The sequence below is a fragment of the Sciurus carolinensis genome, chromosome 6 (genome assembly GCF_902686445.1).
Source record: "Sciurus carolinensis chromosome 6, mSciCar1.2, whole genome shotgun sequence".
NCBI classification, from domain to species: Eukaryota; Metazoa; Chordata; class Mammalia; order Rodentia; family Sciuridae; genus Sciurus; species Sciurus carolinensis.
The window spans coordinates 86,991,616-87,011,677 of NC_062218.1; the positions used below are offsets into that span (position 1 = coordinate 86,991,616).

Genomic DNA, 20,062 nt, shown 5'->3' on the forward strand with positions numbered 1-20,062 from the left:
ACCACCCATTCATAGCAGGGAATGGTATTTGCTCTTGGAACTTTGTCTACCCAAAGAGTGGAGAAGAAAGATGAAGGCCTTGAAAGTGAAATAAAATGATATGCTGAAATTTGGCACGTTCACATTCTGTGTTTTCCTCTATTTTTGGTGTTTCGATGGGCTGACTCCTGCAGCCCATTTCCCTAGTTCTCATGGCAGCTGCGTATGGGTTTGGCCAGGGGAAGACACTGGCAGGGAATCAGAGGGAAGGAGGAGAAGAGAATTTGTGGTACATTTCCCCCTTCTTCTGCCTTCTCTTCTTTGGCAGTGACTGTGCCTCTTCCATGCAGCAGTTGCCATTAGGCTGGCCACACTGCCTGGCCCCAGGGCTCCAGCGACCCTGTCTCCTTTCTTACTTCCCTCGCTAGGGGCTGTTTTTACTAATTTCCGGATTACTTCACTATCCCCATGTTTAGCTTCTGAGATCTTCCATCCCTCTGATACCAATTCCTTGCCTTCAGTTATCCCTGTTTGTAGATATTTGGAGTGGTCTCTATTTTCTTGGTTAGATTCTATCTGAAGTAGATCGACTCATAGAAAAGGGAATGTGGTATTTCTCACACACTTACCTTGGTAGTTTCTGTTTTATATCACTATGTTGGTATCAAGTTCATCTATCCTGTTCTCTCAAGCTGGTTGCTTGCTAGGTGAAACTATTTACGTCAATGTATAATCCTTCCCAGACGACTGACATTTTAAAGTAATTTTTTTTTGAAGAGGATGACTTGAAGCAAAGATATAACTATAAGGTGAATTTGAGATGGAGCATCTGAACCTTCAGGTTCAGAAGCTTTTCAGATCACAAGTTCAGTTCCACATTTGGGCCTGATCTTTCTAAATGTGTCATTGTTTTTTCTTCATAGATTGTCTAGATCTTCATAGAACCAGAAAGAATTCTAGGGAGAACTTCTGCATTATTCCCACCCCTCAAATACTCCTCAACCACATCCTTACAGCTCAAATCCCATCTACTTAAGAAGTTCTCAGTCACAGTCTTTAGGTGACACAGATATATATCCCTGATGGCCACACATAAAGCTATTATCAGTCATTATTGCCTGGTGAATTGGTTTATTAGGTATTCTTTGTAACACTCAACAACTGACCCAAGTTTTGATTGGGTGAAGAGTCAGGGCTGGGATGGAAGCACAGAGTACCACCCAGAAAGGGAGGCAATTTGGAGACAATGTCCTTTCAGGATGACTAGTTGTGAGCCTAATAAACTAAGTGGCAAGTCAGAACTTTATTGCTTTTGACCAAAGAACATTGCCAAACTTTCAGAACAAAGGGCAAATACAAGGCATTTTTCTGAAAAACTTACATGATTTCAGACAGGAAGAAATGAAATTAAGTTTCTGAAAATAAAATATACAATGTCATGGAGTTGATTTTATGGGAATAATCACCAGAACAACATACTATTGTGTCAAACAGGTTAAAACATGAAATAACTTTCAGTGTATTCTCTTAAGGTACTGTTGGAAAAGTCCATTCAGTCATTTATTCAGCAAATACTACGTAGGGCTCTGTTCTATATTTGACACATTATATATATATCTATGTTGGAAAAAAAATAACCAGTGTTTCCCAAATTTGTTGAGAACATTCATGAAAATATTCTCTTAGCTCTACTTTCCCATGGACTTTAGGTCAATAAAAGGCACTACTACGAAATGTTTTTTACCTGAGCAACCTACTGTTGAACTAGATGTGTTTATATTTATTAACCGTTGTATTATCCAGAACATTATATACAGATTCTGGAACAAGTTTGAATCAAGGGCTCTTTAAATTTGTATAAATTTACACCAAATTTATGTTTTTTTTATGTTCAGATTAAGCATTATTGTTATTTTTAAAACAACAAACTCTTGGTTTGAGACTATGACTAGTACCTAAGTTTAGAACACTTATAAATTCTAGGGTCCACTATCTGAATTCACATCAGCTCAGCCACTTCTAAGGTATGTGACTTCAAGGAAGGGACAAATTTTCTGCATCTTTAAAATGTGTTTCAGAATTGTTGAGAGATGTAAACTTGGAAGTGTATGTAAAAAGACCTGCCCTATAGTGAGATCTAAATAAATGGCAGTAAATATTCTTATCTCCGAACTTAACCAGTCTGGCAGAGATGTACCTGAAGATAATCTTGATCAAGAAAAATATATTTCTTATAAGAATGGAAAAGATCAAATCTGCAGATTCAAAAATAGGTATGCCCATCAGAATCTGAATTTTTAACTTTATCCCCATCCCCAACACACACACACTCAATGGATATTTCATGTTTTTTTAAGACTGACACTAACTTCTAACTTCATGGGTTTCCAGTGTTTTCTACCTCTGCTCAGTGCTGAGCCTTTATCGAGATTAGCGAGTGACAAATTTGAGCACACCACTTAACTGGAGAAGGCTCTGGTTTCCCAGGCCTGGGAGTTGAAACTCCAGTTAAAAGTAGTGTTTGAACTGAGGAGGGGGTGTTACCACTCCTCTTCCCGTCCCTACTCAGTAACCGCGCCCCCTCCACCAGCACCGACTTCTTCGGGCCTCTTAGCGCCTTTCTCTCTCCCGCCCGCCCTTCCTTCTGGTGTCTGCTGGGCTCAGGAGGCGGGCTCAGAGCTGACAGGCTGTGCCTCTGCAGCCAGAGGGAGGAGGCGGGAAGGCGAGCGGAGGAGGCGGAGGCGGAGGCGGAGGAGGAGGCGGGGACTACGCGGGGCGGTAGCTGGCGCCGAGCGCTGTGGGAGAGGAGAGGGTACCCGGCTGGCTTGGCTGGCGGCCTCTGCCCGCATCTCAGCGCCGCAGCCCTGCGCCTCTCCCGCCCTTGTCTCCGGGTCCGCGGCCCCGGGCACGGAGGAGGCGGCGGAGCTCTGGGCCACCGGTAGGTTGCACGGGGACGGCGGCTCCGTCTGCAACCTTTTGTGCCGCAGAAAAGGTGGTGGTGATGGGTGGTGGTGGTGGGGGGTTACCCCAGTCACCGATCCTTGGTGCCAGTCCCAATCACGGCGCCGCCCCTTCCTCCTTGCCTCGTGTCCGGGCCGGGCGCGCAGTGTCTGCGCAGTGCTGGGGAATCCCGGCAGGGCTGGCCTCCGGGATGGGTGGCGGTGCGACCTCAGTGTCACTGGCTTCTGCGGACCGGTCCCCCTGCACCCGATAGGGTTCTGGGGTCAGGGTGAACTGGGTGGGGCCCTCGCTAGTGCTGGGAGCCCGCAGTCCTTGGCACAGGGGTGGGGCCGGAGACGCCGTGAGTGTGCAGCGCGTGTGAGTGAGTGTGCGGGGGCGTGCGCCCCCGTGTGCGCGCGGCGTGCGCCCGCCAGGGAGGTGCGGGGTTTCTGCGAACCCAAGCGCCTTGCCCGCTGTGCCGCGGTGCGGAAGTCTGGATGCGTTGGCGCGCGTGTTAGCCTCGGCCGCCTTGCCCTGACCGCGGGGCAGCAGGCCTGGGGGCCCCATTGAGAAGTAGCTCTTTCTAGGCCTGCTGCGCCTCTGGCCGCGCCCTCGGTGGTGCACTAGGTGCCACTGCCCCGGCCAGATAGCGCTTGGGGGTGAGCCTCCAGGGCCTTATCTCACCAGCCCTCCTAGCCTGTTCTGCAACCTGCGGCGAGGCCGCCCGAGTCCGCTGGTGCGGCGCGGGTGGACCAGCCCGTAGTGGCCCTGTGCGTGCCTGTGGATTGGGCCCGGAGCTCGTCAGAAGCGAAAGCGGCAGATGTCGTTGGTCATCGTCGCCCTCGCCCCACCTGTCGCGGGTGGACTTTGGGGCGGGTCGGAAGCGTAGGAAAGGGGATTTGGAGCTGGCAGCAGTCAGACCTTGAGTAGCGGCCCCATTGTGAAGCTGCCAAACTCTCTCTAGCGGTGGAATCTGCAAATCTCTGCCAGAATGGAGACGAAAACGCGAAGGGAATGGTGGCCCTGTCCTTTTCCCCTTGCAAGTGTTCCACATCCTTAGGGACTCCCAGCTTCTCCACCCACGCCACGGTGCACCGCGTGGGTTAGTGCTTTGTGTGGAGCCAAGATTTCTGTGTGTTTATGCGTATGTGTACGGCTGTGGTGCACAGGTAAAACGGGAGCTGGGAACTTTTTCATCATTCAAAGAGAAGGAAGAATGGAGGCAGTAGCATTTTGTAGTGTGCTTGCCACTCCTAACCGAAAGAACAATTCTTGTACAACGTTTCCGACGTTACTAAACTATTCATTTTATATTATGTTTCTCAAAAACTAGCCTACGATTTCGGGTTGTCAGTTGCTTTGTTTTTCTTTTCAGTCCTGTGGAGTGGGATAGACATGGGGAGACAGAAAGACCCCGTCCCGAAGTTTATTTTCCCAGTCATTTCACAATACAGCGGTGGTTATTATTGCAGAAGTTTTGGGTACTTTATTAATTCAAGGACACAATTATGCTTACACTACTATGTTTAATGAGTAGTTTGCAGATTTCTTTGTATTTATTATGTAACTGTGCATTATAAGCCTTAGAATGTACAGGTGAAAGGTAAGAGTTAATGAGCACAGAGACCTCATAATTTGATAAGAAGTGGTATATAGAATGTTTTTCGACCAGTTTTGGTTTGGTTTATCCAATTGTAGATGAGACTTTTAGTGCTAGTTATTCCATAATAGAAGATATATTTATTGACTTTGCATAACAGTGAAAGTGCTTATTTTCTGTGTATCTCTGTAAGTTTTGGATAGCTCTTTTAATATTAACTCAAACATTTGGTGTAGATGGAATAATGAAACTTTACAGACATTATTTAAAATTTCTTTGCTGACTTGTAGTTGGTGGGGGTTCAGCTCATTTCTTCCAGAAAGAAGTTTGATTTTTGTCATCAGGCTATCAAAATGAGTACCTGGCTTTAGGCTTTCCTTTGGAAGGTTAGTCACTTCCACCATGTACACCATTCCCTTTGATTATGCTTGGTAGAGGCAAATCCTTATAAAGACTGTGTGTAAACTTACAATTCCAGTTATTGCCTGTCATATTTGCAGTGAAACTGAATATTTTCTCTAAAAGTAGAAGGATGACTTCACCTGGCAAGAAGATATTAGTAACCTGGGTTTAATTTTTACTAGCAGAAATGGAAAGAAAATGAATGCTACACTTTTTTAAGGGAGTTTCTATTAAAAGAACTGATACTAGAAAGAGAAACATTTTTGTCTTACTGAACCATTTTTGGGTTGTCTTACCATGTTGGTGAGGTTAATGGTTTATAAGGTCACGGATGGTTTTAGAAAAGTCACACCCTACTTAAATCTTTTAAAAAAACCTTTGATCATTTAATGTTTACAAATTGCAAATAGTAAAGTGAAATTATTTCAGTGTCCTCTTAGATGATCATGTAGGTACAGATAAACATTTTTTCCCTCTGTTTTATGTTCTACTTTGGTAGTCAGTCATTTTGTTTCTTTCCAATTTGGAATATTTTGGTCCATCTTTTCCTTACTTGTTTTAGAGTAGTCTTAGGACTAGAGATTACAAAATATTTTTACTAGTTTGAATGGAATTTTTAAAAAATTCTACTTTCTTCAAAATGCTTTTTTTATTATTGGCCTCTTCTTAAATAGCCACTCTGAAAAATACTCTTTCCATTAAAAAAAAAAAAAGTTTTGGAAGCAAGAAATAAGCCTCATAACTTCTACTCTACTAATTTATTTGCCTAAAATTTACTTTTCTTTTCTCAGTGCAATCTTCAATGATTAGTGAGATTTATTTACCATAATTCAGAGGCTGTGTATATTGGCCTTCCTATTTATAACCTTATGATTTTTTCAGCAATAGATTTAAAATTCTTTCTCTTGTTATTTTGGTGGTGGACCTGTGCTAAAGTCTGAGATTTAAGGGTGTGTGAGTAAGGTTTTGTGGGAACCTGAACATTTCAATATGGGCTTTCTTTATTTTGGAGGAAAAAAAAAACCCTCATTCCTGGGTTCCTGGTATCATTCAAGTTTATTGTTCTGTGTATTAGATCTATGTATTTCCATGCCTCTGTGTGTCTTTCTCTTTGGCCTGGTTTTCAACTTTTTATATTTGCCCCAGTCCCTGTTCACTGCTAAGACATTTAGTAAGACTGGAGAAAGATTGTTGAATGACTAAGTGAACAGTTGAATGCCTGAATAGATACAAAAAAAGTATTCTTCAGACTTGGTGGAAAGCCATTGAGCAGGGAGATGTTTTTTCCATTAAAAAAAAAATTATTGCCTTTCCATAACTATATTACATTTGAGTAGGATAACAATATGATTGCCATTCTGGGACACTTTTGAGAGTTAAAGAGGGTACTGTAAATAATTATGTCAGGGGGTATGGACTATGAACTGAGACATATGGTCACCCTACTTTTAGAGAATTCCTTCTTTAACTGTGATCATATTTATCTCCTTACCTGAGAAATTAGACACACTTGCTAGTTTATGTTTTCAAAACTTTTCTACTTGTAGAAGTTTCATTTGCAGTTGAGTTGTTGGGTGCCTTTTGCTTAGTCATCTATGGCTTCCCTATCCAGATGACTCTGGGCAACTTTTAGCCACCCTTAGTTTTTCTTGTTTTCATTGTTTACAGGATAGTGACCTTGGATTTTCTGTTTGTTTTATCTTAGCTGGAAACATTGTATCCTTTAGCCTTGGCTCTACTTTCAGTCTGTTTCTGTGTGGCACTTAGTGCCTATCTAAGAATTTCATGTGGGGCCTTCCTCTTGATGCTATTGACATATGATCCATTGATATCCTTCCAAGCCTTCATGTCAGGATAAAGCCATAGTCAACTGCAAGTGTTAGAGATTGATATATTTTTAAAGTATTCTAAGAATGGGTATTATCGGAAAGACACATTTTTGGGGGTAGTTTGTATTACCATCTTTCAATTGCTGTTTATGGGAGATGGGAATGAAACCCTTAGTATAATTTGTGGTAGTAGTTTTTTTTTTTTTTTGTAGGCAATCTCTTGAAGAGATTTTTTTAAAAACTGGTTTCTTGCTTTGATTTTTTTCTTTTTCACCATCACACCATCATCTTCCTTCTCCTCTTAGTGCCTGTGCAGGCACACTCAGTTAACACACAGGAGAGAGAGAGAGAGAGAGAGAGAGAGAGAGAGAGAGAGAGAGAGAGAGAGAGAGAGGGGGAGGGAGAGAGAGAGAGAGAGAGGGAGAGAGAAAGAGAGAAAGAGAGAGAGAGAGAAAGAAAGAGAGAGAGAGAGAAAGCAGATTGAGTAAACACCAGGACTGGAGTGGAGTGTCTGCACCTTGGTTTCCCTTCAGTTGCTCCCCTGGGTTCTGTTTGTCTTCTATTCTTGACTTGGCACCTGTGTAACAGGGATAATCAGTTACTACACTTTGTTTACTATGAAATTATGACCATTTCCTAGACTTCCACATCAGTTCCAGTGCAGGAGGTGAATAATTACTTGAAGACTCCCCTGCTTGCAAATCCAGACTGATGTTTTGGGTTAATTTCTTTCTTTGGGGTTTGAAAAAAAAATTTTTTTTAAGTATAAATATTTTTCCAGTGCAGTTTAAATGAGATTTAAGACTTTTAAGACTATCTTTATTTAGAACTAAGCTGTTCAGATTTTTCTAATGTTCTTTCTTGATTTTCAGTCTAAATTTGTAAAACTCTAAATGAAATATCTTACTTTGTGATAAATGTAGCCCTGAAAAGTGAAGTGAAAATACATATCTATATTTGGCATCCAACTGTATAACCAGCAAGTATTGACTGAAACGTTTTTTTCCTGCCTTATAGTTTGTGATTTAAAAAATAGCTTGGAAGTTCTAAGAAGTCCATGACTTATGAAGGATTCTGTATAAGACCCTCCACTGTGTACCTTAAGATCCTAATGATTTTAAGTTAGAAATAACCTTAAAGCTAGTAGTAAAAACTATCTCCCCCAACCATTCCATAAATGAGGCAATAAGCTTTTAGATAAAAACTGATTTTTAAATAAGCTTTAAGATAGGATTCCATTTATAGAAATGAATACATACACATTTTTCAGAAACATGATTGTTATGCAATAGGCTGTGCTTATCACTGATCAGAGGCCATAAAGGCAGGGAAGTGGGCTTTGGGAGCCTTACCAGATGGGATTCAGTTTAGTCCTACACTGACTCTCAAGTAGTATCATTTGATCAAATATTTAAAATGGAGATGGTAACTTCTATCATGGAATGAAGATTAAATGCCACAAATAACATTTTTTTTGCATATAGCAGAAACTAAAAATATGGTTTCTTTCTACTTATGTTCTCATTAAAAATCCACTTACTGAAGATATCAATGTGACCTTTACAACAATAGTATTTAGGAAACTCTTTGGGGGAAATTATGTGAAATAAAAAAAAAAAAATTACTACTAGCTTAGAATTTTTGCTACATTAAAATTCACTTTATGTTAAAACCAGAGGCTTCATTGTTGAGGTGGAACCAATTCTTAATTATCTAGTTTTCTTGGTTACCCACTTTGAAAATAGTTTCAAAATAGTGAAAGGTAACATTTCTGTTATTCACATCCAGTGAAAGGCAGATAAACACAAGTTCCTTGGAATGATGTTTTTGGTGCATGAGCTCCTTCTAGTTTCTGAACTAAAGAAATAAGTACCATTAATTCAGTAAATTACTCATTTCCTTTGGCTAAAACTTTTCTGGGTAGAAAAATAATCAAGTGGCAGGCTCCTTGCCTTTTCCCTTATAGATTTTCTTGAGTTTGAGAATGCTCTACAGTACTGTTGCCACTTTTTCAGGGTCAGTGCCTACATTGGTGAAATCAATCAACTTACCTCATTTACCACCCCCCCAACCCCTCTCCCCTCATTTGAACACAACAGAATACTCAACAACCAAAGAAACCTTCACAGGTGGAAAAGAGCTTTGGGGAATTTTCTTGATCTGGACAAATTAACCCAATTAACTGGGGAGTCAGGAGATAAAGATAGATTCTCTTACACATTAATTCCCCAGTTAAGAGGGGAAAGACACAGAGGAGATGCTAGAAAACTTAAGTGAGGTAGCAACTAAAAAGAAGTGAAACAAGTTGTTTTTCTGTCTTAAAAAATTTTTGCCAAGAGCCTTCCAATCATTTACCTCAGCAATCTTATAAAGAATTTTTATTGTTGCTATATATGGCTCAAATGAGTAGACACCAAAAATTAATTGCATAATAATAACATCACATATCTGTAAAGGGCTTTGCAGCATGCAAAACACGTTCACCTACCTCATCTCATTTGATCCATGTAACAACTGTATCAGGGAGGAAGGATGATCTTATTGGCCTCATTTAAAGATTCCTATTTATGCAAGGTCAGGAGGCAGAGTTCTTAGCAAGGCCAGCAGAAAGATACCCCCTTCTCCCTTGCTTTATAAACCCCAGCCTCAGCATTCTGTTTTTCTATAGAATACTGTGAATCTGGTAACTGCAATAGGACTAGGATGGTAAAAGGAACGTGGTAAGCCCTAATTTTTCTTGTATCTTAATTTAGCTTCGCTAAGTACTCTTAGACTGTAGGTAGAGTTTACCAGCAAAATACTGGGCACAGGCATGGTAACATGTTTGTGGATTCATTAAGCTGAATAAACTCAAAATTACTTTTTAATTGAATTAATTAATTATTATACCCTATATAACCTGTACCTGGTACTACCTCCTGCTAGTTTCATCCTGTTTTGCAGTTAGAATGCACATAATTGCTTTTTAAATTGTGTTACTTGTTAAATTACAGGTTTATTTTTGTATTTCATGTTTAGTATCTGGAGTAGAACAGAAAAATTATTATGCCTGTGCTCCCTTGGGACTCTTTGGAAATTGTACTGTGACATCTTCTGGGACTTAGTCTGGTGAGTTGTATTTTGCTTTTTCTGTTTGTTAACTAGTTGAATGTGAAAACACGTTATCATAATTTGTATTAAGGATTACATAAATGGGTTAATATGTAATGCCAGTGTATTGTTGCAAATGTTTGTACTACAATTACAAAGTTTTTAATGATCAGAACTGAAATGAGGATTGCAGTATGCTAACATTATTAAAAATGTTTGATTCTTTGAGTACATTTTTAAATTTCTGCAAAATGAGTTCTTATGGAATACTATTTCAGAATATATAGTAATTAGAGATAGTTGCTATAGTTTTGGGGAAATTTTAGTAAAAACATTTATCTCCAAAAGTTGGTGAAATAATCTGCAACAAGTTCTAGTTGTATATACATAAAGGATGCCTAACAGGTGGCTGAAAGCAGAGTCATTTTCACCTAGTTGTGTAGCAGTTCCCCGCCAATGTAGCATCCTCTTAGCATTTTAACTAATTTAAACTGTTTAAAGTGTGCAATGCTGTTGCCTCCCCCCCCCCCCCCCAGTTTGTCATCTGTGTTTCTGTGTTGACATAGTTGTCTGTGTGGCTTCAGATTTTTGAAGGGGGAAATAGTAATGATCTTGTAGCTCTTTAGCATTTTGAAAACTCTCTTTCTGTGAGTCGTTGCTTTAATATGTCATTCCGCTTGGCCAGTAGGTCTTTGCTTTGAATTACTTAAGTCATAATCCTTGGGAAAGGCAGTTTCATAATAAGGGATTTCTAAATTAGCAGTTAGTTGAGAAATGATTCAGAGGGATGATAGGGAGAAATAAATACCCATATTGTTAAGATGTACCCAATCAAGTTTATAAAAATGCATTTTAAAACACTGAAAAAAAAATAAAAACACTACTAAAATTTCCATATTCCAAGACAAGGGCAAGAAGGGAGAAAAACGTAAGTACAAGGTACATTTAGAGGATTTTAAATAAGAAATAATGTGGCTGGCTCACTAACTCACCCAACTGAAATAAAGCACAAACCTAGGAGTGGGTAGAAACCACAGGAATATATTGGCATGTGTGTGGCTATCTGTGTCTCTGTGCATATATGTGTTTATCTATGTTATATGTTATGGTCTTTGTGTGGACATATATTTTTATTTTTCTTGATTTAATAGCTAGGAGTGGGGTAGCTGAGTTTTTTTTTTTTTTAAATACATATTAACTCTATAAGCAAGTGCCAAACTGTTTTTGAAAATAACTGTGTCCATGGAGACTTTATGTATCTGATATACCAAACTGTGTGCTGATGAAGGAGCTCAGTCTCATTCAGCAGATTTATTTGTATTTTATATCCAATTTTAATAAGTTTGGTTAGATATTTTTAGCCCACAGTAGATTAAAAACAATAAATTAGAAGGAAGGCCTTAGGGATAGGTTGTTAGTGATTAAGTAGGCAAAAATTATGTCTACCAACATGACTAAAAAGAGGCAGGAATTTAGAGGAGTGAAAGTCTCTTTAATCTGATTAATTTCAAATTTAAAAAAGTCAGGAACTTGGGTTAAATTCTCTTACCAATGTGTTCGATATACAAGTTCCCAAACCTATATGCATATTAGTTACCTGGAGTTCATTTAAAAATGTTAGAGCCCAGATTAAATCACAAGTCCAGTAGAACACAGATAACAGTAATTTTGAAGCGCCTTGGATGATTTCAATGTATAGACAAGTTTGGGAGCCACAAACTAGAATCATGCATGATGTAATCAAAGAAGTATTGGATTTTGAGCCGGGAGACTTGGGTTGTAGTTATGGCCACTAACTATTCTCATGGCTGCAGGCAAGCCTTGGCCTTCATGGCCTTTATGTCTACTTGTCTGTCACTCCCAAATGTAAAGCTTCCAGGTGGGTGAATTCCAAGGTGATTCTGTCATGAAAACTAGGTGATTCTAGTCATCTCTAGACTCATATTAGTCATGCTTAGAAGACCACATTTCTCAAAGAATGACTTTATTCTGAATGGTTTATTTTAGGTACTTAAAAAAATAAAACAAAACCTATTTATTTGTTTCCATATGGAAAAACTTGAAAGGACCCCTTCATCCTTACCCTAGATTTTTTTTTTTACTTTGCTACTATGTTTTACTTTTATTTTTATTTTTTAATGGTGCATGTTTCACTTCAGGTTCTTGAAAAGGATTTTTATTAACATGACTTCTTGTTTTATGCTTTAAGATCATTATGTTCATATCTATTTCACAGGGTATTGCTATATGTTGCTAAGTACAGTTAAAGCATATGAAACAGTGTTTGGTTTACTGGTGGTTACATTTTTGATAAGCCTGATTCTAAAACCAATTCTGGAACACAATACTTTTGTAAAAGCTGCTTCATAGCAGTTATGAAACATCAACAATTTCTCAAAGCTGTTCTGAGGAACTAAGGCATCTGAGTTATAGTTTCAGAATATTATAGGAAGCATGGCCTTCTGGAGAGTATATTGGAAATATATAGGAAGCTTGTCTTTCTGGAGAGCGTTCAGTCTGTGCAGATTCCAGGCAGTTGTGGTATGACTGCTCATTCTGGTACAGTTTCCATGCGGGTTCTGGATGACTGCTTGTCCTAGTGTAGATTCTAGGCAGGTTGCGATGTGACTGCTCATTCTGTTACAGATTCCAGGCAGATTGCAGTATGACTGCTTGTCCTAGTACCTATTCCAGGTAGGTTGTGGTATGACTTCTCATCCTCTTGACTACTCATCCTGGCACATGAGGATCCTTTAGACAAGTGGTGTTTTGGGGGACTGTTTGCTTTACTCTCAGCCAGATTGCTCCTGTTGGGGTGGTGTGTGTTGTTCCTGATACTCTAAAAATGTCCTATCATGTATGTTTTTCTAGTATATGTAAATTTTATTTTCTCTTTGCTTAAAGGAAATTTGACAGTTTTAAAACTTTATTTGCAAAAAGTATCTAAGTGCAATAGTATGAGATATTTGAAGTCAAAGAATGGATATCATGCCCTTTTCATTTATCTTTTCCCTTTGGGAAAATGAAACATATTTTCCTTTGGGCATATTTTCTTTCTTTCTTGTTCAGTAGCTTCTGTTTATAAGCAGTGAAAGTAGAAACAGGCACTTTCTTGGTGAGTATGTAAATTGTACTTTTAAAAAAAGTATTTATATATTCCCCTTATAAAAAATGAAAAAAAATTATATAAAGCTTTGTGGTAGTGCTATAAAAACTTAAAAGCATATATTCTTGTACCTGGAAATTTTGTTTTTAGAATTGTTTTTAGAAATATTTCCACATGTGATTATTCCTAGTATGCAATTATATATTTTATATAGAAGATGTGCTAAGAGAAGACAGCAAAAATAGACTCTCCAAATTGGTATAAGGGGTCTAACAACAGGTCTCCATGTCTTTTGACATCTCAGCTAAAGCTTTTGAGAATTGAATTTTTTTTTTTTTTTTCGGTACTGAGGATCGAACCCAGGGCCTCGTGCTTATAAGGCAAGCACTCTACCAACTGAGCTATCTCCCCAGCCCGAGAGTTGAAATATTTTTAATAGGTATACTACTGATAAATATATATATAATAGGAAAGTATTAAATCACTTGATTCTTTGAGTTTATTATATGAAATTCTATTAGGATGCCATATTTCTCTAAAAGAATTCTTTGAATAACAGTTTTGAAACTTACAAGCTATTTTCAAAGCTGATCCAAGGAACGAAGGGCATTTAGATTGTATTTTCAAAATATTGGGCCTTGTGTCCAACGAATAGGAGGTTTGGACTCTTGGCTGTGTTGGACAGTGGCTGTGCAGATTCTATACAGGTCACAATCATTTGAATGTCTCATGGTGATAGACTAGGTTCCCCTGTACACAGGTGTTGTGTGTATGTTGTAGTTTGGATCTCTTGCTTTATTTTCAGCCAGAATTCACATGCATGCTGTACTCACTGCTTTAAACATGTACTGTGTGAGTACATTTTTCTAGAATTAGTGTTATCTTGTCTAGTGTTATCTAATTGAATCCTTATGTATTTCAAAGAAATAAAGTAGTATGTACTACCACTGCCAGGTATTTCATACTTTATAAATAACTCAGTGCTATTATTATTAGTTGGATTGTGAGGAAATTTGATATTGAAGATTTTTAGGTGTCATTTTTAAAAGTTATATTTGCTTTTAGTACTTGTTTTAAGAAGCCTAATTTTAAAAGCATTGTTGAACTACAAGTTGATTTTTCTAGTTTTATTTTCTGTTCTACACTTTCCTGTTCATAGAAATCTGGCGCTTCTCTTATTATAACATTAAAACTTTTTTGTTGTTGTTTTCTGTTTCCAGTCTTTTGCTTTAAACATATATGAAAAGCACTAATGGAAGCAAGAAGGCATCTTGGGATATTTAGTTGTCTTGAATGCAAAAGTTAGCATCAGGCCTGGTTGCTTGACTCACTGTTTATTGGTGCAGTGGAAATCCTGCTTGTTGCACATTCCTGCAGTAATGCTTGCAAGGGTGCTTTGTAATCCTTTATCTTGGCAGTGCACTTTTGGGATACAGGTTTATTTTAAATTATGAAACAAAATGCTGAATTATGAATAGGCTTACTAAAAATAACAAGCCTGTAAGCAGTTTTTTTTTTTTTTTCATGGTAAAACCTGAGGAATATGCTGCTAAACATAAGCTATCTCTAGTTGTAGTCACTATAGCTTTATTTCCTAATGAATGTTTTTTAATAAAAAATTTGAGACTGGGGTACATGTAGCTCACGGGTAGAGCACATGGTCAGCATACAGAAGGCCCTGGGTTTAGTTCTGGGTAAGGATGGGGAAAGGAAGGAGGAAAATAAAATGAATTTTGCTGTGGAAAATATTGACCATCAAGATATCAGGCTGGCCAGGCATGCATCATACCTGTAGTCCCAGCTGCTGCAGGTGGGGAAGGAAGATATGCTCATTTTGAAACTGTGCAATCTTTAGTGTCATCTTATTTTATTAGCCAAATTCTGGAATTAGAAGGCACTTAAACTTCTTCAGATGGGGAAGTACCTAGGCAGATTCTAGTTAAACAAGTGAACAATAAAAAAACCAAACTGTAAAGTTGATTCTCTAATTTTCTTAGGATGTTACCTCAGTATTTAAATTCAGTCAAGAAATTCTTAGGGATTCAATAACAAAATGTTTCCTTTTCAGTCACATTGAAGAATGGGAGGTATGCTGCTTAATAAGCATTCTGTCCAATTAAAAATGAAATATTTGCCAATCAGAGCTCTCTTTTCTGAAACCCCACCTTCACCTAGTTTTCTTAGTGCCACCCAGAAGGTGTCAATGAGAAGGGCAATATATAAGTAAAAGGATCCTTTAAAAAAATGTAAGCAGATGTGAGATTCCTGGTTCTAGCATTCATGTTCCTACTTGTAAGAACTGAAATGCTTTTGTCAGTATGGTGATACAACTACAGAGATCAATGGAACCACCCGGAAGAGCTGTTTTAAGACTACGTTGTTGTTTGGTGCAAAAGGACTGATGTTTGATATCTAAAAAGTACAGTTTTTCAGCTCTTAGAATTGCTTGTCAGAAATTCAGCAGGTAGCATTTCTATATGTAATATTTAAAATGAGCCTTTCATGTTTCTGTGCAGTGAGAATCTCATTCAGAAATTTCACCCAGAGTGTGGCCCTGCTTTGCATTGGCCTTAGTTGCTAGTTTACGTTTTTATGTCAGAGGAAATTAGAAATCCTTAGTTCTTTAACTTTGTCTTTATGTAGTGTTTTCTCTAATGAGTGTGTTGTCTGCCTCAGTAAAATATGGTAGGTTTCTTACACCAAGCTGCTTGGTTGAAATTTCCAAAGTGCTTAAACCATATATGTTTCTTCTACTTAACAATCCAAATTAAACCATTTTCTCCCAGGTAGATGCCTGAAGATCTGTTTAAATAGTTTTGCCTGAGCCAGGTAATATTTCATTATGGTGTTATTGGCTGCTGGAAGCTTAAGTGATAATACTTATCCATCCAATAGCAGTGTGAATTTCATGTTGCATTTGTGAACTTTATACATTTCTTCACCTACTTTCTTCCCTTTTTAGTTTTCCAGATACCTATTTGCTAGCTGGTATGTCATTTTTGCCTATTTCTTTAGACCCTTGTATCCTGCCATTCATTATCTTCAACCTGAGAAATTCTAAGAATTTCCAATGGTTTCTCTTAGTACAACCGGACTGGTTTAGTGTGGGAAGAAACTTGATGGTTCTGTTGACCACAGAAGCTTGTGTTTGGCTCTTCTCCTCTTGCTCCTCCTCCTCTTCCTCCTCCTCCTCCTCCTCCTCCTCCCTCTGCTCAATACTACTACTACTACTATTCTTCTTCTGCTCCTCCTTTTGCTCCCCCTTCTTCTTCTTTTGTGGTACTGGAGATTGAACCCAGGGGTGCTCTACCACTGAGTCTTATCCCCAGCCCTTTTTACTTATTATTATTATTATTATTATTACCAGGGATCGAACCAAAAGAGCTGAGCCCTTTTTATTTATGTATTTATATATTTTTGAGATAGGGTCTTGCTAAATTACTTAGGGCCTCCTAATTTGCTGAGGCTGGCCTCCAACTTGCAATCTTTCAACTTCAGCCTTGTGAGTCACTGGGATTACAGGCACCCAGTGAACCTTTTTATTTTTTACTTTGAGACAGTGTCTTGCTAAGTTGCCCAGGCTGGACTTGAGCTTGAGATCCTCCTACCTTTCCCTTCTAGGTTGCTGGGATTATAGGAGTGTGCGATTGTACCTGGTTGCTCACTCTTCTTTACGGCAACTTTGTACACTGTTGATTTGCTTAGCAATTATTTCCCTCTTCAGCAAAAGAGGTGAATTTCAGGTTAGCATTAATATGAACTATTAATCTAATTTAGAATGGACAGGATCTGAGTTCATAAATTTTAAGACCTTTCTAATATAACCCATGAGAATGAGGTAGTTGCTGGGAATCCAGGGGTTTTAATGAATTGTCAAATTTGGAAGGGACCTAGATGAGTGTCTCCCTGCCTGCCTATGGGTGACGCTGCTTGAGTGTCACTCTCTTTGTAGCTCCTTGGTTATGTGCTTATAATCTTTGGGTTGGCCTGCCATTTCCTCCATGGTCCTGATTATTTTTACCTTATGACCATCCCTTCCTTGACCTTCAGAATGAATATCAGAGAAACAGTTCCTGCCTGTAGCTTCCTGTCAGGTTATATAGGTTGAAAGCCTTGAATCTGTCCTCTTGTGCTCTTTCAGGGCTATAGAATTAGGGAGAAAGGAAGAATTAATTTCTTATTTGGCTAAAGGTTTTCGTTTAGCCTAAAAATTTAGTGATGCTTCATATGGTCCTTGAAAGTTTATTAGCTGGGAAATCTTTATTTTATGCATATCAGAGTAGCTGGTAGTCATTATTCTGATCCTACCAACAAAAAACATATTGCACAATGGAATATAAATTTATTTTTACACTAATAATATATGATAAGTCCACTTACTTTAAATCTAGAAGGGTTGAGAGGCTAGAGTATTTTTGTAAAATAAAAATTAGAAATAGACTAAGGTTTAGAGTAAATAGTGATCCCTGTATTGATCCCTTTGACATTTGCTTTGCTTCAGGAATCATTATGAATGTTTATTTTCAGTTGTGCTGTAGATGGGAACCATAGTAAAAAAATAAGAATGGTGTCTGGTAACTTCACAGTCTTCTAATAAAGAAAGGTAGGGCATGCAAGTGGAGGATTAAGGTTTCATTTTGTTTTTAGTTTTCCAGTTGGATTTTAAGTGAGTATAGAGCTGAAAGAAATGCTTCAATTAGGAAATAGGTACTTGTTTTATGAAAGGATTCACAAGAATTATGTGATACACTAGCCTTTTTCAGTAAATTTTGCCATCTTATACTCAGTTATTTGACCTTTTAATTAGTGATCTCAGATACTTAAAACTGTAACCTACTTCCAATTGAAGATGAAGTAGAAATAAAGTTTCTCAGAAATGACAAAGTCACTGTTTCCCTTAGTGTCTGGTTTTCCAAAATTTCTTTTATTTGTAACTTTCTAGGAACCTTAAGTATTTGTGCTACTTCTTGTCAGTGGGTCTTCTCACACTGTGTTATGTGATAATTGTAATGAACAGTGTTAGTATTCATTATGAATCATTCTGCTATTTATTAAACTATTCAAAAGAATGATGTCTGAGGTATTGCAAAATATCTCAAATCATGGTATGTTTTATGATTAAATAGCCATGTAAAATGGCATTTAATATTTTACATACTTTTAAAAATAAAAATTCCATGACACTGAATTTAGAATTAACCTGTAAACTGTAAAATGATTTTTAAAAAATAATTCAGTAGGGATGTGGAAGGGAGAACATTTACAGTGTTTGAGGGAACCTTCTTCAGAGACTCCTCCGGACCCTATAAATATAAATTTTTAGGTCAAAATTGAATTCTCCACAAAAACTGACCGGCTTGGTCAATTGCATAATATGGCCCTTAAACACAATTGAAAATAATTTCAGGTATAAAGAGCCAAGCACTTATTTGAATTTAAATGAGGGAAAAATGTAATTCTCAAGTTGGGAACATTTTGGAAATTCTTGTGCAACTTTCTCTGCTTGCTTTTATTTGCTTAATGTTGAGATCTGGATTTGATTTGCTTAATATTGCATCAAGGAATAAACTTTATGTGGTCGCAGGCAGTATTAGCATTAGAAGAATGTTATTTTCTGTTTGCTTTTCGGTCTGCACCTTTTCATAGTACCTCAGGCCTTCATTTATCCTGCTTGAGTTCTCGCAGGCAGAGAGGTAGTGGTCATTTCATTTGCCGCCTCTGAAATGTTCAGTAGACAAGGAGAAAAATCTGTCAGTTGGTCCTCGGCGACCTTTCAGATGAGTGTCATTTCCTGGCTCCCGGACTTCTAAAAGCATCCAGCATGGACCAAGGTTCTGTGCATTATGCTCTTCTAATCTGAGTCTGTTTACTTTTAGGAGTGTGCAGATTGGTGCCTAAAATGGAAGTAGATATAAATGGGGAGTCCAGAAATACCCTGACCACCCTACCCTTACCTGTGGCTGAGGCGAGCTCCCCAGGAAAAGCAGAGGCGGAGAAGCCTCGCTGCTCCAGCACACCCTGCTCACCCATGCGGCGAACTGTGTCAGGCTACCAGATCCTCCACATGGACTCTAACTATTTGGTTGGCTTCACAACTGGCGAGGAACTCCTGAAGTTGGCCCAGAAGTGCAGTGGAGGTGAAGAGAGCAAGGGAGAAACCTTGCCTTCCTTTCGCTCCAAACAGCTGGATGCAGGACTTGCACGTTCCTCTCGTTTGTATAAAACCAGAAGTAGGTACTACCAGCCATATGAGATTCCAGCTGTCAATGGCAGGAGGCGAAGGCGGATGCCCAGCTCAGGAGACAAGTGCACTAAATCCTTACCTTATGAACCTTATAAGGCCCTCCATGGGCCCCTGCCTCTTTGTCTTCTTAAAGGTAAGAGGGCTCACTCCAAATCTCTGGACTACCTCAATCTAGATAAAATGAACATCAAGGAGCCAGCTGACACGGAAGTGCTACAGTACCAGCTTCAACACCTAACCCTCCGAGGGGACCGAGTGTTTGCTAGGAATAATACATGAATGACTCTCACAGTTTAAGTCACTTTAGGTCAGCCTGCCCTTGGCTAGAGAAAATCCACTGTTGTACTCTGTACATGACTCTTCACATTATAGATGGTTATATCAGCTAAGTGTTCCTGGAATATAAAAATTGTTTGGATCAAATTTTGAATACAGGAATGAAATCACAGGTACTTGGGGGGAGGGTATCATGCTAGAGCACGCAACTGCAAAGAAAACAGAATGTTGACTGTTAGTTTGTATAGCTCTTTAGCTAGGAAAAAAAAAAAAAGGCTTTGGGACAGTAATTTTATCTTTATGATTCTGACACTCAAATTGGGAATGTTATCTGCTTGGTTGTTGCTGACTTGGTATGATTCATTAGAAATTTATATCTTAAGTACACAAGTACTTCTTGGAACTCTGTATTTTACTATAAAATGTATGTAATGATTTGTTTTATGAAATTTAGAACTTGAACATTGCTGAATTGTACCACTTTTTATTTTTAAATATTGAGTTTAAATATTTTATAACTGGTTTTGCACTGAAAAAAATTAACATTTCAGATTAAGAGAATAATCTTTCTTCACTTGTCTCAATAATATTATTGA

At 38.4% G+C, this 20,062-nt stretch overlaps 1 protein-coding gene across 5 annotated transcripts; it reads left to right on the top strand.

The window, feature by feature from the left end:
• The first annotated feature begins 2,759 nt into the window (after positions 1-2,759).
• On the top strand, positions 2,760-19,810 carry Macir (macrophage immunometabolism regulator). 5 transcript variants are annotated; one of them, XM_047556549.1, is made up of 4 exons: positions 3,125-4,088; positions 4,825-4,905; positions 9,769-9,858; positions 18,823-19,810. In XM_047556549.1, the coding sequence occupies exon 4, from the start codon at positions 18,846-18,848 to the stop codon at positions 19,467-19,469; it is 624 nt and encodes a 207-aa protein (XP_047412505.1). In that variant the 5' UTR covers positions 3,125-4,088; positions 4,825-4,905; positions 9,769-9,858; positions 18,823-18,845; the 3' UTR covers positions 19,470-19,810. The 5 variants fall into 5 exon arrangements, with proteins under 5 accessions (XP_047412502.1, XP_047412505.1, XP_047412504.1 ...); XM_047556546.1 differs by lacking the exons at positions 3,125-4,088; positions 4,825-4,905 and adding an exon at positions 2,760-2,917; XM_047556548.1 differs by lacking the exon at positions 4,825-4,905.
• The last annotated feature ends 252 nt before the right edge of the window (positions 19,811-20,062 follow it).

Excerpts from the sequence above, each read along its gene's own strand:
- Macir (XM_047556546.1), top strand. The coding sequence starts at position 18,846 with ATGGAAGTAGATATAAATGGGGAGTCCAGAAATACCCTGACCACCCTA.